At 53.5% G+C, this 18,510-nt stretch overlaps 2 protein-coding genes across 2 annotated transcripts in view; one reads left to right on the forward strand and one right to left on the reverse strand.

Moving 5' to 3' along the window:
• The window catches only part of RBFOX3 (RNA binding fox-1 homolog 3), a 206,430-nt gene that overhangs the window by 5,117 nt on the left and 182,803 nt on the right, over window positions 1-18,510 (forward strand). The window lies entirely within an intron of this gene.
• ENPP7 (ectonucleotide pyrophosphatase/phosphodiesterase 7) lies at window positions 3,703-9,729 on the reverse strand. The gene is made up of 5 exons (XM_064151729.1): window positions 9,489-9,729; window positions 7,150-7,295; window positions 5,370-5,990; window positions 4,595-4,808; window positions 3,703-3,791 (listed from the first exon to the last, which is right to left on the reverse strand). Exons 1-5 carry the CDS (start codon window positions 9,727-9,729, stop codon window positions 3,703-3,705), a joined length of 1,311 nt encoding a protein of 436 aa, XP_064007799.1.

Genomic DNA, 18,510 nt, shown 5'->3' on the forward strand with positions numbered 1-18,510 from the left:
AGAGCCAATGGCATCCTGGCCTGGATCAGGAGCAGTGTGGCCAGTAGGACAAGGGAGGTTATTCTCCTGTACTCAGCACTGGTCAGGCCACATCTTGAGTCCTGTGTCCAGTTCTGGGCCTCTCAATTCAAGAGAGATGTTGCAGTGCTGGAACGTGTCCAGAGAAGGGTGACAAAGCTGGTGAGGGGCCTGGAACACAAACCCTATGAGGAGAGGCTGAAAGAGCTGGGGGTGTGCAGCCTGGAGAAGAGGAGGCTCAGGGCAGACTTCATTGCTGGCTACAACTACCTGAAGGGAGGGTGCAGCAGGTGGGGCTTGGTCTCTTCTGCCAGGCAAGCAGCAACAGAACAAGGGGACACAGTCTCAAGTTGTGCCAGGGGAGGTCTAGGCTGGATGTTAGGAGGAAGTTGTTGTCAGAGAGAGTGATTGGCATTGGAATGGGCTGCCCAGGGAGGTGGTGGAGTCAGGGTACACTGAAAGGCAAACTGTGCAATTTCAAGGGGCAGGAAATCTTCCTTGCAGGGCTGTGGCAGAGTTCAATCTCCAGCCAGAGCAGTACCTACCTTATAGGAGACTTTTCTGACAGAGCCTTGTCCCACTGAAACGCTGTCTCATGAATCAGGAGCTAAATCCCCGTTTACAGCCAAGGCAAAAACCAGCTGTCAGGTGAGGATTCCCACCAGGAGGCTGATCTCCATAAACTCCACGATGCCTCCCTGAGACTGTGAACTAGACCGGGACCAGCCTTGCCATCATCTTGCTTTGCTTCAGCTGCAGCTGACCGCTGGGCGCCCTAAGAACCCTGGCATAGGCGTGCAGATCCTGGCACTGTTGGGTGATGAGCTCTGCAGGCTCTGGCCGCGGGGATCTCTGTGGTACCACCTTCAGAGCCCAGCAGGCTGCTGCTGCCGCCGCCTATCAGAGCGGGCACGGATGTGCTGACCTGCGCCGAAAGTCCCAAGGTCGCCAGCAGGATCTCTGGGAAAGTTCCTGTGCGCTCTTACTGTGATTATTATTCTAAAGCCCGTTTGTGTGTGGCTCCCCTTTCGGAGCCTCCCTGCTGCTCGCTGCCGGGCTGTGTTCGCTGCCTGCTGCCGGCCTGACCCCCACCCCCAGCACGGTTTCCAGCCAAACATTTTCTTCCTGTTTTCCCGAGCGGAGCGTGCGTCTCCTGTTTCATCTCGGGTGAAGCCGATGCGAGGAAGGCAGCGAGCAAGTCTCTATGGCAACAGATGTTTATCGAGCCCATGAGATGAGGCACAGGGTTGGGGAGAGACACTTCAGCATCTGGGATGGGGCAGCTGCCATGCTAATGCCATGCTAGGAGCACTGGAACCAGGGGTGTGGGATGGTAGGGGATCATAGAATCATAGAGTCAACCAGGCTGGAAGAGACCTCCAAGATCATCCAGTCCAACCTAGCACCCAGCCCTGGCCAATCAACTAGACCATGGCACTAAGTGCCCCAGCCAGGCTTTGCTTGAACACCTCCAGGGACTGCAACTCCAGCACCTCCCTGGGCAGCCCATTCCAATGCCAATCACTCTCTCTGGCAACAACTTCATCCTAACATCCAGCCTAGACCTCCCCTGGCACAACTTGAGACTGTGTCCCCTTGTTCTGTTGCTGGTTGCCTGGGAGAAAAGAGCAATCCCACCTGGCTATAGCCTCCCTTCAGGCAGTCCTGCTACCCATCCTTGAGCCTGGCTGAGGGGCCCTGAGCTGCTTACTGCAGAGAAGTTTGGCTTCATACAAGGCCTTTTGCACCCAGGGTGCACCAGCCACGCTGCAAAGCAGGGACCAGATAGGTAGCACAAATTGGTACAAGCTTTGCATGGCCCTGGGCTTGGGGACTGTAGGGCTGGGGGTTTGCTTTGAGCTTAAGGTCCTGGCTGCGTGGCTGCCACATCCTCTGTCTCCTAAAATACATCATGGGTCAATACCCTCTCCCAGAGCTCCCAGGAGCTGAATCAGGGCTGCAGATGGGTTCAGGCTCATGAGTAGTGCAGCCAGGGCCAGTCCTGTTTGTAGGCTTTGAGCTCTGGGGGGCTGTAGGTGTAATTTCCCATTTCTGACCACAGCCATAAGGGACAGGAAGACCAGCAGGGTGGTGCTGAGGACACCCAGGGAAGGGGATGGAAGCACTGGCTGACTTTGGGATCAGTCCTGGGTTCCAACCCAGGATTCTGGGCTAGGTGGCCAGAGTAGAGCTTGGTTGTCCCGACACTTGATAGAACTAGCCTGGTGTTTAGGCCAGCAGAATCAAACTGGGTCTCAGCATCTGCCTCAGTGTGTCAGGTCCCAGAGTCCAGCACCATTCACTGGAGGCTCTTAGTGTACTCAGAACAAATATTTTTATTTGCTTTAGATGCTGAACTTGTATTAACTGCTTCTGGACCCAAGTTGCTGTGCCTTGAGCAGATGGGGAAGTTGGGGTAACGTAGACCCAAGGTGACCTTGTCAAGGTCAGACTGTACATCAGTGCCAGCTTCCCAGTGGTGCATCCTGGAGCTCGGGAGAAGTGTTTGCCCCTGAGACTCAGGATTGTGGATTTGGGAAGGTTTTGATTACTCTGCACAGTTCTCTGAAGCCAGGACTGGTTGTCTTTATGAGTTACATCCTTCTTCATCTCACCACACATTTCTGATAGATCCACCTGGAACTCCAAAGGCTGCCAAGGCAGGAAAGCACAGCACTGCTGTTACTTCATGTATGTGGAGCCTGTGGGTATGGGCTCAGGATGTGCTGTGCTGGGAGTGCCAGGAAACTCCATTGAAAATGACTTGCCCTGGTGGCTCTCGAGGCACTTTCACATGGTGAAGGCAAGCAGCAACCTGACGTCTTTATTTCTCTTGCAGCCACACGAAATGAAGCATGCACCTCTCCTTTGTGATGCTCAAACAGCTTCTCTCCTGCTCTGCCTTGGCTGCACACTGCGGCTGGTGAGAAGAGAGATGGTTAGGAATGGCAGGAGGGAGGCTGGGGGGTTGGCTTCCCCTTCCTTCCAGCCCAGCACATACTCTGCCTGGGTGGTGGCAGCACTGACCCGGGCAGCAAAAGTCTAGAGTCACTCTGCTCAAAGTGCAAAGGTTCTGCTGTGTCCTATTGAGAGTGCAGAGAGAAGCCAGAGACCTAAAACAAGCTCAAGAACTTGGAAGAGTCCAAGACTGTGGGGCATGTGCTTGCATTTTCAGTCTTGATGAGGTATTGGAGTGTGTCTAGAGAAGGGCATTGAAGCTGGTGAAGGATCTAGAGCACAAGTCTTGTGAGGAGCAACTGGGGGAACTGGGGTTGTTCAGCCTGGAGAAAAGGAGGTTTAGGGGAGACTTCACTCTCTACAACTCCCTAAAGGGAGGGTATGGTGAGGTAGAGATTAGTCTTTTCCCCTAGGGAGCAAGCAATGGGATGAGAGGAAAGGTGCTCAAGTTGTGTCAGGAGAGGTGTAGGCTGGACAGCAGGAACAATTTCTCCCTGAAAGCATTGTCAAGCCCTGGAACGCTGCCCAGGGCAGTAGTGGAGTCCCCATTCCTGGAGGTATTTCAAAGCCATGTGGATGTGGTGCTGAGGGACATGCTTTGGTAGTGCTGGCTTAATGAACTTGATGATCTTAAAGGTCTTTTCCAGCCAAAATGATTCCATGATTCCATGACTTCCAGTGCTTTTTCTGGATATCCTTAGAACAGTTACCTCTGATAGAGGGGATTTAGTATATTCCTCCCCAGTGTCCCAGAACGAGAACAATTCCCAGCAGCATGGGCAGCTTTGTGGCAGCAAGGTCAGGAGTGCTGGAATCTTCAGTGCCAGGAGTGCTGGTACCTTCAGTGCCAGGAGTGCTGGTGCCTTCAGTGCCAGGAGTGCTGGTGCCTTCAGTGCCAGGAATGCTGGTGCCTTCAGTGCCAGGAGTGCTGGTACCTTCAGTGCCAGGAGTGTTGGTACCTGGAACACCAGGATCACCAGTATCTGCAATGCCAAAAGCAGGAGTTCAGTGTCTGCCCAGTGCCTGTCCCTGTCCCCAGGAGCAGACACAACATGGGGTTTCGTCTAGGGGCTTTGTCATCCTCAGGTGCTCACTCTGCCCACCCCGGGATGGCACTTCACCCTGAGCTGCTGCCCTCCCGGGGGTGTCAGGGGGAGGGACATTTCCCATGCCTTTAAGGTTACCGGAGTCCGAGGCGGGGTGGGGGGTGTTGTGTGCTGCAGGGTGGGTGGCACAGCAGCCAGCAGCGTCGCTGTGGAGACGGGGCTGCGGACGATGCCCGCCGGTGCCCCGAAGCCACCAGGTGGCAGGAGCGGGAGGAGAGGCGGGCAGTGACCGCCAGGTGTCGCTGTTCCCGCGGGAATGCCAGCGCCCGTACCCGGTGTGGCGGGGCACGGCAGGGGCCCGGTGCCGGTACCCGGTGTGACAGAGCACCGCCCACTGTGGCAGAGCACGGCGAGTGCCCGGTAGGCAGAGCATGGCCCTTGCCAAGTGCCCACAGCCAGTGCCTGGTGCCGGTGCCCGGTGAGCAAAGCACGGCTGGTGTTCGGTGCTCAATGCTAGGTGGTCGGTACCAGTGCTCAGCACAGTGAACCATGCCCAGCGCCCGCAGACTCACTCAGCATGGGTTCCATGATCGCCAGGGAGCCGTTGTGGGGCTCAGGGGTGATGCCCAGCAGATGGCAGAGGAGGGGGTAGACATTGACACTTTCAAAGGGCTCGACCACCAGCCCCTGCCTGAAGGCTGGCCCCACAGCACGGAAGATGGTTTTCATGTTCATGTCGTCGTTGTCAAAGCCATGTTCACCTTTGTTGAACTGGACTTTGAATCTCTGAAAGGGAGAGAGAGAGATGTGGGTGCCCAAATCCTCCAGCCTCAATGCCTAGCAGCAGCACCAGTGCCTCCAGCTCACCTGCACATGGCTCTTGTGCTCTGCCCTGCAGCCCTGACGTCTGTTTAGTTTATTTGCATTTTTGGAGGTTGATCTCGTAATGGTTAAGCTTTGCAGAAGCCCTAAGCTGCTTCCTAGACACAGCTCTCAAGCAATGACACCTTCTAAGTCTCCTTCCTAAATGTCAGCAGGTCCAAATTCTGTCATACCGAGGAGCTTCGTAGTGGGAAGTTGCCTGTTGGCCTTGACTTTGGTCCTTCCCCTCATGCCAGGCAAGGAGATGATCCTGCAACTAATACTCTGTGTTTATGTAAGCCCTGCTCCACGACTTGTGGAGCCTTTTTTATCTGAACAGCAGAGAATAGCTTTACCCAGAGAGCTGGAATTTCCATCTGTCGGTAGGGAGAGCAAGCAACACGAAGGCATAAAGCCAGGCAGGTAGTGGGATGCCATAAGAAGGACGAGGGGAGAAAGGCAGATATGGCTGCAGACACATCTTACCCCGTGGATCACATATCCTGGGTCGCTGTACAACACGAGTGGGGCTATCCGGGGGTGGTTGGCATAGTGGAATCTCTCTGGGAAGTCTTCTTTCTTGTACACATGTAAGTTTGGGTGGGCATCCTTCAGGACTGAATACACATGCTCTAGTTTTCCTTCTTTTGGTATCAGTAGTCCATTTGGTCCATAATCTAAGAGTTCAAACTGGATGTCTTTGAATGAGAAGTTTGCTACTGTCCTGAGGTATATCTCGTTGGTCTTTATGACCGTCTGCATGCCGTGGTCAGAGGTGATGATGAGGTTGAGTTTTGATTCCAGGCCACTTTCCCTGATACGCTGCCTCAAGTAACCAATGGTTCTGTCTATCTTCTCAATCACATTTTTCCTCTGTGTGGACTCAGGGCCAAACTTGTGTCCTGTTGAGTCTGGTTCACCAAAGTAGAGGGCAATAAAGTCGAGGTCGTGCTCCGTGAACCACTTCATGGTGATGTTAATGTTCTCTTGCCAGTTGGCTTCATTGTTGTAGTTGAAGATGATGGGTTCCACCAACCTCATGTTCACTTCTTCCCCTTGATATTTTGCTCTTCCTCCAGGGAAATAGATCGAGCCTGTCTTTAAACCCTGTTAGTGGAGACATTGCATAAACCCACCTGAACTTGCTTTGCAGCATCTCTCCATCTGTCAATGCAGCCACCTACTAATGTGGTTAGTTCATTCAGTCCCCTAATGCCTACCTCTGCCTCTAATGAGGTTCTCTTGCTCGTTGCCAATTAAAAGTGATTAATTGAAATCACTGCCCTTCCCAGAACTCCTGCATGCTGGTTTTCTCACTGTGTTGCTAACATTAGTTAGAACTTTGTGAGCAGTGACTCTTTTGTACCTTGCATGGACCCTGCAGCTCTTGACCATCAAGACATCGAGGTGTGTTTGACTCCAACCATAAAAGCACTTATTTTGAAGTCAATGGGGCCAATTTGGCAGGTAAATACAGTCAAAGATACATGTCTTGGGCTAGGTCTTAGGTCTTGTCTCAAAGTCAAATTCAAAGCCTGGTGGGATCATAGAATCATAGAATCAACCAGGTTGGAAAGAGGTCATCCAGTCCAACTTAGCACCCAGCCCTGTCCAATCAACCAGACCATGGCACTAAGTGCCTCATCCAGGCTTTGCTTGAACACCTCCAGGGACAGCAACTCCACCACCTCCCTGGGCAGCCCATTCCAATGCCAATCACTGTCTCTGGGAAGAACTTCCTCCTGACATCCAACCTATACCTCCCCCAGCACAGCTTGAGACTATGTCCCCTTGTTCTGTTGCTGGTTGCCTGGGAAAAGACCTAAGAAAGCCTTGCTGCAGTCCCTAGTGTAGAGGGGACCAGTCCCTACTTCTGCCACCCAAAAGGTCTGGGGTGAGGCTGTGGAAATGAGAGTTGCACCCTGGAGCATTTAAAACCCCCAAGCTCATGTTGCTCCCTTAGGAACCAGCTGAAGTTTCTTTAAACAGGAGAAGGATAACCTGGTTTATTAATGTCTTAATAAAGCTGAAATGCCTCTCTCCCCCCGCCCCTATTTTTAATAGAATGATCATAATTATTCCTGCCAGTGTCTGGGGATTTCATTTTTTTCTGCTGGTCTAATTAGCCTGTCGTTTGCAGTGAGGATGTTAGCTCATGGCCACTAGAGATCGTGGCTTGCCTGTAGCTTTTGCTACACGATTGCAGGCAGGATCCGTCTGTGCAGGGTCTGCGCAGGGTCTTTGCATGCAAGGAGGTGCCACTTGCCTGTCTCTGGGCAGTGATCCAGATGGGCAGGCTCCCGTTGTCCCACCAGCTGTCCACGTCTTGCGTGCTCCAGTAGGGCAGCTTCTGGCCTGTGCTGGTGTTGAACCACATGTTGTGAATCACTCCGTGGCTCTCCAGGTACCTCCCTGTCAGGAAAGATGCAGGGAGCGGGGATGAGCCAGGCTGTGGGTGAAGCGGGCTGGGTTTTGCCCCTGCGGTGGGCAATGGGACAGCTCTGGGTCAGCAAGGAGCTTCTCCTCCCCCCCTCTTCTGCTCCATCCCAGCTCCTTTCACAGAATCACAGAATTGCCTAGGTGGGTAAAGATCACTCTAAGTCTAATCATTAGCCCAACACTGAGAAGCCCTTGACTAAACCATATCCCCAAGTACTACATCTACATGACTCTTAACTCTCTCCAGGGATGGGGACTCCACCACCTCCCTGGGCAGCCTGTTCCAATGCCTGACAACCCTTTCAGTGAAGACATTCTCCCTAACATCCAATCTAAACTTCCCTCCGTACAACTTGAGGCCATTTCCTCTTGTTCTACCACTTGTTACCTTACCTTACAGGGAGTTGTAGTGAGCAATGAGGTCTCCCCTGTGTCTCCACTAACCCAGGCTAAACAACCCCAGCTCTCTCAGCCACTCCTCACAAGAATTGTGCTCCAGACCCTTCACCAGCTTTGTTGCCTTTCTTTGGACACATTCCAGCACTTCAATGTCCTTCTGAGAGTGGGAGTCCCAAAACTGAATGCAGTATTTAAGATGCAGTCTCACCAGTACTTCTGCTTTGACTCCTTCTCCCCTTGCCTTGTGCAAAGTGGGGCTCCCAGGTCTCTGTCAGACCTGAAGCACAGACACCTTCTTTCCAGTGCTGGTGCTGCCTGCAGGTGCTCCTGCCCTTCTCAGCACACAGAGGGTTCTCCACTAGCCTGCATTGATCTAATTGCTTTGGTGTATCACTTTCTGTTTGTCACAGCCCCTGAGGTCAGTGTGCAGCAGAAATTCCTGCTGGAAATGAGAGGCTAGCACCTTGCACTGTTACATTGACGCTATTTTGATTATTCTGGTCCTGAAGAAGGCTCAGTTTCTTCTCTGAGACATCCCCATCCTCCCTCTGCTGACGGTGCCTCCCTGCCTTTTCCCATCAGCAGATTTCATTAGCATGTTCCACTCTTTTATGCCAAGGTTATTAATTAAAATCTTAAATAAGATTGGCTCCAAAATCGATTCTTGAGGAATTCCCTTGTTCCCCTCCCTCCAGCCTGACAATATCCTCTCGCATCACCTGCTGTCCCCTTCCCCACGCCAGAGGTTTGGTACTAATCTTCATCTTCTCCATCTTAACTAATGATTTCCCGGGTGGCACTGTATCAAATACATTACTGAGGTCCAGAAAGATTAAATTTAGTGCATCTCCCTTGTCTAAAAAATCATTTATCTTATCAAAGGAGCCTATTGGGTTGGTCTGGGGCTAGTTACCTTTGATAAATACAGCCTCAGTTCTCTCCCTTTCTGCAGCTCTTGCCTGATCTCTGATTTAGTGAGGAATCTGGATTAGGAGAATATGGTATGGAATAATAGAATGGGTTTGTGCCTTCGTGGTTACATTTGTGTGGTGGTGTTGCATGCACTCCAATACAGACACAGATTAGAGGCTACTGATATTTGGCACCCATATGATATAAATAGTGCAGTTTTGCTGATAAAAGCAAAGGGAGGACATCACAGTGAGGGACTAATTTGTGCCAGGGATTAGCACGAGTGACTGAAGTAAACAAAGCCTTAGGCTGCATGAACTGTGCTTTAATATTTGTTTTATGACCCCAGTAGATAGGAAAGTATAAGTGAGCTTGAACTACAGGCTGGCCTGTAGCAATAGAGAAGGAAATGCCTCAAGGCACAGACAAAAAGGGTGGTTCACTGCAAGAGTGAACCAGGAGAAGAGAAGAGGGCAGGCTCCCAAGCAGGATGTGCCATGGGGATATCAGGTGGCTCACAGAGATTGTACATCCAGGCACCCAGCCTGATGTACAGCAGGGCTATATATGCATAGGAGAGAGGATCTGGTCTGTATTAAAGTGGGATGTCAGGATGTAACCATCCCCACCATAGCCTAGGTGGTGTCTGTGTAACTCCTGTGACATCAGGTGCTATTTACCTTTGAGAAACAAGGGTTCACTTCTAGCTCTTTCTGCAACTACTGCCTTCTCTCTTGCCTAGAGCCTCCGGGGCTGGGTGCCTGCTCGACTCAGTGTCCTTCCGTTATGCAGAAGACTCAAACCTGCCCATCCCCAAGCGCTGCTCCATCTGGCTCGGGGCTGTCGGGGACTCACCGGTCAGCAGCGTGAAGTGGCATGGGCTGGTGATGGTGATGAAGGCAGGGGTCATGTACCGTGCCTTCACCCCCTCCACAGCCATGGCATCGAGGCTGGGCGTGTCCACGTCCTGGTCGTAGTCCCACCGAAAGCCATCAAAGGAGACCAGGAGGACTTTGCTGCGGCTGCGTGTCTGCTGCACGGGGACACAGCTTGCTAAAGGGAGGGCAGCAAAGAGGAGCCCCAGCAAAGGGAACATCTTCACGCCCTTGAACGGGAGCAGCCCAGGCAGCCTGAGAGCTCGCATTAATAGATGTGGGATGGGACTAAGTTCAGTTCTTATCTAATCATGCAGTTGCTGATCAGGTGCATGGCTTCAGCCAGCACTTCGTATCAGAATGAGCTCTTCTTTTTTTTTTTGCCTGGCTGAAGTAGATTATCTTAGATTTCTTTCGAGGTGAAATCACCAAATCTGCCTGCTCTATCAGTGGCAGCAGGTGCTACTTCAGCACACAGGAATGAGAGGAATTGCTCGCACGGCAGGAGGCTTCTCTAGGGACCCTGTGTGAAACCAGCCTCCCCAGCAGCTGGCATCCCTCAGCCTGGGCTGGCTCCCTGCACCCGTGGCTGTGTGCCCTTCCTAGACACCTGGCTTTTGGTGCCAGCAGTTCAGCTTCAAGAGACAACTTGCCCTGCTTCCAGAAACACTCATCTACATCCAGAGGGGTGCTCAGAGGCTCAGGAAGGAGCTTGGATTTACTCGAGGTGCTTGAGTGTGACTTCGTAGAGCTACGTGCTCAGGAGTAGGCTCTTTCCTGAATTCAAGCTGCTATAGAGGGTGAGCCCAGCTCTGAAGCACCCATGTCCTGTCAGCAGAGCTTCCACTGCTTGGTCTCTGCTGCTCACTGTGGGTGACCCTCATCTGCTAGTGCACTGCTGAGCTTCGCCGTCTCAGCATCCCATTTTATCAATATCTGCAGTTTTTTATGACTTCTCTGAGGTTTAATCATTGCTGATGACTCATTTCTCAGCAAAACTGAGTTTAAGGTTTCTGTAGACTTATGTAAGAGAGGTTGACTTGATTCCCCAGGGTCTGAACTCTCAACCTTTGTGTCTTTGCTGTTCTCCCTCTGCTCAGGTTCCAGATTTATTCCTTCGTGCTTTGCTTCCTAATTGCCCAGCCATCCCCTCCCTTGCTGAGCAGAACTGATTTCCCTGGCCCTGCCTAGGGCTATTCTTTGGCATTTCTCCCCCAGGGGTGAGCTGGGCAGATGAGTCTCATGCACTTGCCATGTTTCATCCCTCATGGCCCATGGCAGTCTCTTTGTAGACCTGAGCATCCATAAGTGTGCCTGTCTGAATCAAGTCCTCAGGGTGCATCAGCGTTTCAATTGCCTCCTTTCCTGTGCTTGTGTTTCCCAGGTCGGAAATGGGATAATGGGCAAGGACACGGTAAGAGGTTGGAATGACCCCACCAGAGAAGTCATGGCTGATACAAGCCAGGAGAGTGGCTTTGAGCACTTTGCAAACAAAGTAAAGGAGCCCAGGTTGTGGTGGGCCAGAGCCTGCTCTGAGCCCTCCTCTGGCTAATGCAGGCTCTGACAGCAGCCCAAGGGGAAATCTCTTCCCTTTGACTTGGAGCTGCTGAGCTGTGATGGGCTGTGTAGGTTGGTGTGCTGGACTGTGCTGGGCTCTGTGGGGCTGTGCAGGTTGGTGTGCTCAGCTGGACTGTGTTGGGCTCTGTGGGGCTTTGCAGGTTGGTGTGTGATGTCCTGGGCTCTGTGGGGCTATGCAGGGTGGTGTGTGATGTGCTGGGCTCTGTGGGGCTGTGCAGGGTGGTGTGTGATGTGCTGGGCTCTGTGGGGCTGTGCAGGGTGCTGTGTGATATGCTGGGCTCTGTGGGGCTGTGCAGGGTGCTGTGTGATGTGCTGGACTGTGCTGGGCTCTGTGGGGCTGTGCAGGTTGGTGTGCTCAGCTGGACTGTGTTGGGCTCTGTGGGGCTTTGCAGGTTGGTGTGTGATGTCCTGGGCTCTGTGGGGCTATGCAGGGTGGTGTGTGATGTGCTGGGCTCTGTGGGGCTGTGCAGGGTGGTGTGTGATGTGCTGGGCTCTGTGGGGCTGTGCAGGGTGCTGTGTGATATGCTGGGCTCTGTGGGGCTGTGCAGGGTGCTGTGTGATGTGCTGGACTGTACTGGGCTGTGCAGGGTGCTGTGTGATATGCTGGGCTCTGTGGGGCTGTGCAGGGTGCTGTGTGATGTGCTGGACTGTACTGGGCTGTGCAGGGTGCTGTGTGATATGCTGGGCTCTGAGGGGCTGTGCAGGGTGGTGTGTGATGTGCTGGGCTCTGTGGGGCTGTGCAGGGTGCTGTGTGATATGCTGGGCTCTGTGGGGCTGTGTAGGGTGCTGTGTGATGTGCTGGACTGTGCTGGGCTGTGCAGGGTGGTGTGCTGTGCTGTGCTGCATGCTGTGAAGCTGGAGGCTGCTGGTGTGACTGGTCTGCCTGTGCACTCTGGGTTTGGCCAGGCTGAAACAGAGTGGTCACTCTGCTGGGGTCATGACTGCCCATTCTAGTCACTGCCATGAATCCAGGGAGCCCCAGGAGAGGAGCTGCTGGCTGGGAACCCTCTCTGCCAGCCACAGCACTGCAGTTCACTCAAGGAACTATTTTGTTATCAGCATTTGCTGTCCCGAGTCTGATATTGTCCTTTCACCAGGGACAGAGGGTTTTGCTAGGTGCTGACAGTGTAAAGTGCTCATACAATAAAGATGTAATTGATTACTGAGCTCATGGGAAGTCCTAAACATTCAGCATATTGTGAGGCAGGGCAACAACTCTCCTGGCCACTGCTGACTGCACAGGGGAAGGTCCTCATCAGTTACTGTGTTCATTTCATGAGCTCTGCTGGGAGTGAGGAAGCTGGAGAGAGTTACAGAATGGTTTAGGTTGGAAGGGACCTCAAAGATCATCCAGTTCCAACCCCCGCCATAGGCAGGGACATCTCCCACTAGAACAGGTTCCTCAAGGACTCATCTAACCTGGCCTTGAACACCTCCAGGGTGGGAGCAGCCACAACCTCCCTGGGCAACCTGTGCCAGTGTCTCACTACCCTCACTGGAAAGAACTTCCTAATGTCCAGTTTAAATCTCTCCTCTGCCAGTTTAAACCCATTGCTCCTCATCCTGTCATTACAAGACCTTCTCAATAGTCCCTCCCCAGCCCTCCTGGAGCCCCCTTCAGATACTGGAAGGCCATTCCAAGGTCTCCTCAAAGCCTTCTCCAGGCTGCAGAGCCCCAACTCTTGTAGTCTGTCCTCATAGCAGAGCTGCTGCAGCCCTCTGACCATCTTCGTGGCCTCCTCTGGATTAGCTCCAACAGTTCCATGTCCTTCTTGTGCTGGGGGCTGCAGAACTACACACAGGAATCCAGGTGGGGTCTCAGGAGGGCAAAGAGGCAGAATCCCCTCCCTTGCCCTGCTGCCCACACTGCTCTTGCTGTAGCCCAGCACAGGGTTGCTGTCTGGGCTACGCTCACACTGCAGGTTCATGTTGAGCTTTTCATCAACCCAAACCCCCAGGTCCTTTTCCTCAGGGCTGCCCTCAGCCATTTGTCACCCAGTCTGGAGTTGTGCTTGGGATTGTGCTAACCCAGGTGCAGGACCTTACCTTTGGCCTTGTTGAATGTCATGAGGTTGGCCTGGGCCCACCTCTCCAGCCTGTCCAGGTCCCTCTGGATGGATCCCTGCCCTCTAGCAAGTCTACTGTGCCACACAGCTTGGTGCCATCTGCAAACTTGCTGAGGGTGCACCGATTCCTCTGTCCGTATCACTGACAAAGATGTTACACAGCACTGGAGCCAGCACTGACCCCTGAGGGATGCCACTTGGCACTGGTCTCCAGGTGGACATTGTGCCCTTGAGCACCACTCTCTGTGTGTGACCATCCAGCCAGTTCCTTCTCCAGCAGTGCTCCACCCAGCAAGTCTGTGTTTTTCCAGTTTGGTGACCAGGATGCCATGTGGGATGGAGGTGAACACCTTACTCAGGTCCAGGTAGATGACGTCAGAAAGGAGCACTGCTCCAGTCTCAGGGGAATACTTTATGACAGGGGTGTCTCCTTTTGATATCTGAGGTATCTGAGGTGCATGAGGCACAGATAAAGAACATCACCTTTGGCCACTCTGACTGGGCCACTGGCCATCTCCCTGTAAAAAGGCTGATGCAGTTGATCTTGCACTAAGAGCACCCCAGGCACCTTTCCTGTCAGCAGATATGCCCAAGGAGACAGGGCTGCTGTGGGACCACTGTGTCCCCTGATCAGCATCCTCTAGATCACAGGTCTCTTGCTGCCAGCACTTATTCTGCATCCTTGGAAGCACTCATGTGCAATGAGCTACACCCTGAGGGCACACAGTCGTCAGTCCAGCATCTAATTGGAGAAGATGGTCCCTGCAAAGGCACGCAGGGGCTGAGAGTGTCCTCATGCTTGTGGGAGCACAGCCCTATGAGGAGAGACTGAGAGAGCTGGGGGTATGCAGCCTGGAGAAGAGGAGACTCAGGGGTGACCTCACTGCTGTCTGCAACTACCTGAAGGAGGCTGTAGCCAGGTGGGGTTGGTATCTTCTGCCAGGCAACCAGCAGCAGAATAAGGGGACACAGTCTCAAGTTGTGCTGGGGGAGGTCTAGGCTGGGTGTTCATAGAATCATAGAATCAACCAGGTTGGAAGAGACCTCCAAGATCATTCAGTCTGACCTAGCACCCAGCCTTGTCCAGTCAACCAGACCATGGCACTAAGTGCCTCATCCAGGCTTTGCTTGAACACCTCCAGGGACAGTGACTCCACCACCTCCCTGGGCAGCCCATTCCAGTGCCAATCACTCTCTCTGTGAAGAACTTCCTCCTAACATCCAGCCCTGGCACAACTTGAGACTGTCCCCTTGTTCTGTTGCTGGTTGCCTGGGAGAAGAGCCCAACCCCACCTGGCTCCAGCCTCCCTTCAGGTAGTTGTAGCCAGCAATGAGGTCAGCCCTGAGCCTCCTCTTCTCCAGGCTAGACAACCCCAGGAGGAATTTCTTCACAGAGAGAGTGATTGGCCAGGCAGGTGGGGGCCAGGTGAGTTTCCCTTTTTTATGTCTTATTTTAAGAGGGAAAAATCCAAGATCTCACTTCTAAGGGTGGAGGCTCACATTTCAGTCAGGGGTGTGACACTGTCCCCCAGGTGCCCACTGGGATTGGTTAGTGATGTGGGCTCTTGGGGGTGGCAGGGTGGCTGCATCCTCCAGAGAGGGGTTGAGCTGCAGAAAGCTGCCCAGGGAGAAGCCCTTCCCCCATCCCATCTCATCCAGAAGTTGGAGGGCAGGATTGCTGCAAGGCTGGGAATGGTGTACTTGGATGTAACAGAGGACATGAGTAAAGCAAGTAGATGTTTCTCTTCTACTTACCCTATTGTGCTGCCTGCAATGTCCCAGTGGTTAAGACGTTGCATCTGCAGCCTGTTGGAATGAGGGTGAAGAAGGAGAAAAGGGGAGAGAGGAGGTTGTCAGGAGTGGGAGTAGAACATTGAATAAAGCAGCTGGAGATGTCCTGGTTTGCTCTTTATACTAAGCATCAGCTTGGTGCAGCTCAGATGCAGGGTAAATGTCTGCAGGGCTCCTCTTGGCTCCCAGCACATGATTGCCCAGGACTCAGATAAGCTTGTTATCATCACTGAAGTATCTAGTGCCAAGACCTTGTGGTTGAAGATGTAATTCTGCTCCGGTGAGCAGAACCAGGAGGAGCTCTGCAGCTGAGGGTGCCTGGAGTGATTACCAGGAAAACTATGTGGAGCTACGGAGTGTTGAAGGGAGACTTGGAGCCTGTGGGGGCTGATGGGGACTGGGTGCATCTGGGACAACCTGTGGGGGGCTGATGGGGACTGGAAGCACCTGGACAGCCTGTGTGGGCTGATGTGGACTGGATGCACCTGGACAGCCTCTGGGGGCTGATGGACACTGGGTGCACCTGGGACAACTTGTGGGAGCTGATGGAGACTGGAAGCACCTGGACAGCCTGTGGGGGCTGATGGGGACTGGGTGCACCTGGGACAGTTAGGTGGAGTTGATGAGTGTGAAGTAGATGCTGTTTTGCTTCCTGCAGGGTATAGCTGAGGGCAGCTTTTGGAGAGGAGGTTGTTCCCAGGCAGAGCAGACATCTGACCCTGCTCACATCCACTGCCATCCAGGGTGAGTTGATGCTTTCTGTGGGTGTCCAAGCTGCTTTATTCCAAGCGTGGCCAAGGAACTGGAATGTAGGTAGAGAAGGTGCTGATAATTGCCTCAATGTCAGGAGAAGAGCAGAAGTGAGAGTGTGCTGCAGGAAATCAAAAGCCAGGAGCAACCCTGGACTTGGCCTGAGCCCCAAGACAGATGGAGGGAGGAAGATGCTGCAGCCAAGCAGCTTGTAAGGGCTGGAAAAGAGGCAAGGAGGCTGGAAAAGAGACTTTGGTTGCTGCTGGGGAGATCCTGGGTCTGGTTGTCTATACTGGGAGGCAGGAGTTTGGGGTTTACTTCTGTTTCTGAGAGTCCCAGGGCTGTGGGAAGCTGATGTGGCTGCTGTTGCTGGGACTTCTGTGTTTCTTGCCTGCACTGAAGCTGCTGGTCCGGGGCACAATAATTCCCCACTTGGGTTGTCTGTGAAGGGCAGGTGGTGGGAGAGAAGATGTTGTCCCTCCTCATAATGTTGTTGTGGTTTCCCCTGCGTGTTTGCCTGGCTTTCTATAATCAGCTGGGATGGACAGTGTGCTGTCTGCCCCCTTCTAGAGGATGGAGCACTCATGACGGGTCCAAAAGACTGTGTGGGAGTGAGATGTGAGGAGGGGGCTGAGCTGGTCACTGTGGAGTCTGAGAAGAAGCAGGTGACACAACACTGGGAACACCCCAGCCCATGTCTGGATCACAGGGCAGCTGTTGCTGTTGGGCTGCTGGGTCTGGGAGTGGGGACAGTGACATGAGTGTCTATTGTACAGCCCATGGTGGCAGGATCTGGTGATGGCTAGGGATGCAGCATGTGTTCTGTGCTCCATGAGCAGCCCTGGGGGATCAGGGCTATGATTTCATCCCCGGTGGGAGAATGGAGGGACCTCAGGGGACAGCTGCTTTACTCCACAGGCACATTCAGAAACTCTGCCTTGAGCACAACCCCAGGCTGTGATGCTCTTGAGAAGTCAGTAGCTATGTGCCTGGTCCCCAAAGACTCTCCTGCATGGAGATCAATGCAGCTTCTCTCCACTGGCTTAGGTCAGATCAGGCTCTGGCCATCAGGTTCCAGCAAGGGTGGGGAGGGGAATGGCAGGGGTCAGGATTGAGGGTGAAGGGAGCTGGCTCAAGAACCCAAGTGTTTGATGAACTCTGGGGGACAGGGGCATGGCAGGGTCTCGGTGTCAGGGCTGAGTCAGCCTGGAGGTTGTGCCCACTCACTGCCTGGGGCTGTCTGCCTTCCCAAGTGCTAAATCTGCTCATGGGTTGAAAATCAAGACTCTCTCCTGATAAAGCCCCTTGTGCAGTGACTCAGCCAAGCGCCGGCACCACCCGGACGGGCTCCAGGAGTGCTGGGGCCAGGGGGAGGAGGGGGACTGGGGCATGTCTCAAGGTTGGGACCTGTGCAAGCCCTGACTCAGCAGCAGCTCTGTTTACCTGGTCTGGTGCAACACCCTCTGGGGAGAGTGACTTCCTCACCATCTAGTTTGAGCTTCTACCATGTCCTGACCCTTGGGGAGCAGCCCAGCCCAGTGCTTGAGGAGAGGAGAGAAGCAAAAGGACAAGAGCAGTGAGGAAAAGCACTCTGCAGTGGCTCTGTCAGCCCAGCAGCACGGGTAGGAGTAAGGCTTTGCTTGTCTCTGCTGCCCCACATGCCCATATGTCCAATGCTCTGCCGTGCTCTGATGTCCCCACAATGCCCATATTCCCCTGCACCCTCCTGGGTTGAGTCCCACAGCGAGGACCAACATGTGGAGTTCACAACAGCCTTTGGTCCACAGGAGAAAGGCCTATGGCTACACCCTGGCTCTCCAAGTGCTGCCCCTGGGCGATGACAAGGGGCTCAAGTCCCTTTTCTGTCAGCAGCTGCCCTGTTCCCTCTCACACTGTTGCTCTGTCTGGTCCAGGGTGCTTCTCAGGGCTTATCACAAGGCTCTTCTTCAGGCCATGATCTGGACTTCTCTTCCTGCTCCCCACTGGGGGTCTGTGCCCTGAGGAGTGGGGTCAGCCTTGTCTCATGGCTCAGCCTTGCTCTGCTCTCCACCTGAGACTGGGCTTGTTTAAACTCAGCATCGACCACTCCATCAGAACCCAGGGCTCTTTCTCAGCTTTCTCAGCTAATGGCTGTGTCTGCCTCCCATTGATCCCCAGCTGCAGAGCTCATTGATTAACTACATTTCTTATTACACTTAATGGTATTTTACTCCTTTCTGTGCTTACCTTGTGCCATATGCTCACCCTGTGTTTCTGTCTGCCAGGAGGAGAATTCCTCTGCTCAGTGAAACACCCCTCGCCTGCTGACCCTGCTTTCCTCCCCTCAGTCACCACCTCTGCCTGCCTGGCCTTCCTCCTGCTTTCCCTGCCCACCTCTTCTTCCTAGCCTAGGGAAATCTCTCTGCCTTCCAGCTCTGTGCCTCTCGGTTTCAGCTTCCATGCCCTCCTTGCAGGGCTGATGATTCTTCCCCAAGCAAAGCAAGAAGGCAGCCATGGTTCTCAGTGCTTCCAGAGAGCTGGTACAGCCTCCTGGAATAACCTATCCCGTCCCCTGCCTTTGCTTGCTAACATATCCCTGAGCTGCCAAGGACCTCACACCAAACTCCTTCCCAGTCTTGTTGTGTCTCCTTCCCAGTCTTGTTGTGTCCCCTTCCCTGCTGCTCAGTGCAGCGTTGCTGCAGCATGCCAGAGCCCACCACACCCAGGGCTGCCCTGCCTTGCTGGAGCATCTTGGTAGTCTAAGAGTGTTCTGGATATACCTCCCTGACTGCACAGAGCCTGTCGAGGACAAGAGGGCTGCTCGGTCAGAGGGATGCA

Source organism: Pogoniulus pusillus, chromosome 11 (assembly GCF_015220805.1).
Source record: "Pogoniulus pusillus isolate bPogPus1 chromosome 11, bPogPus1.pri, whole genome shotgun sequence".
Lineage (NCBI taxonomy): Eukaryota > Metazoa > Chordata > Aves > Piciformes > Lybiidae > Pogoniulus > Pogoniulus pusillus.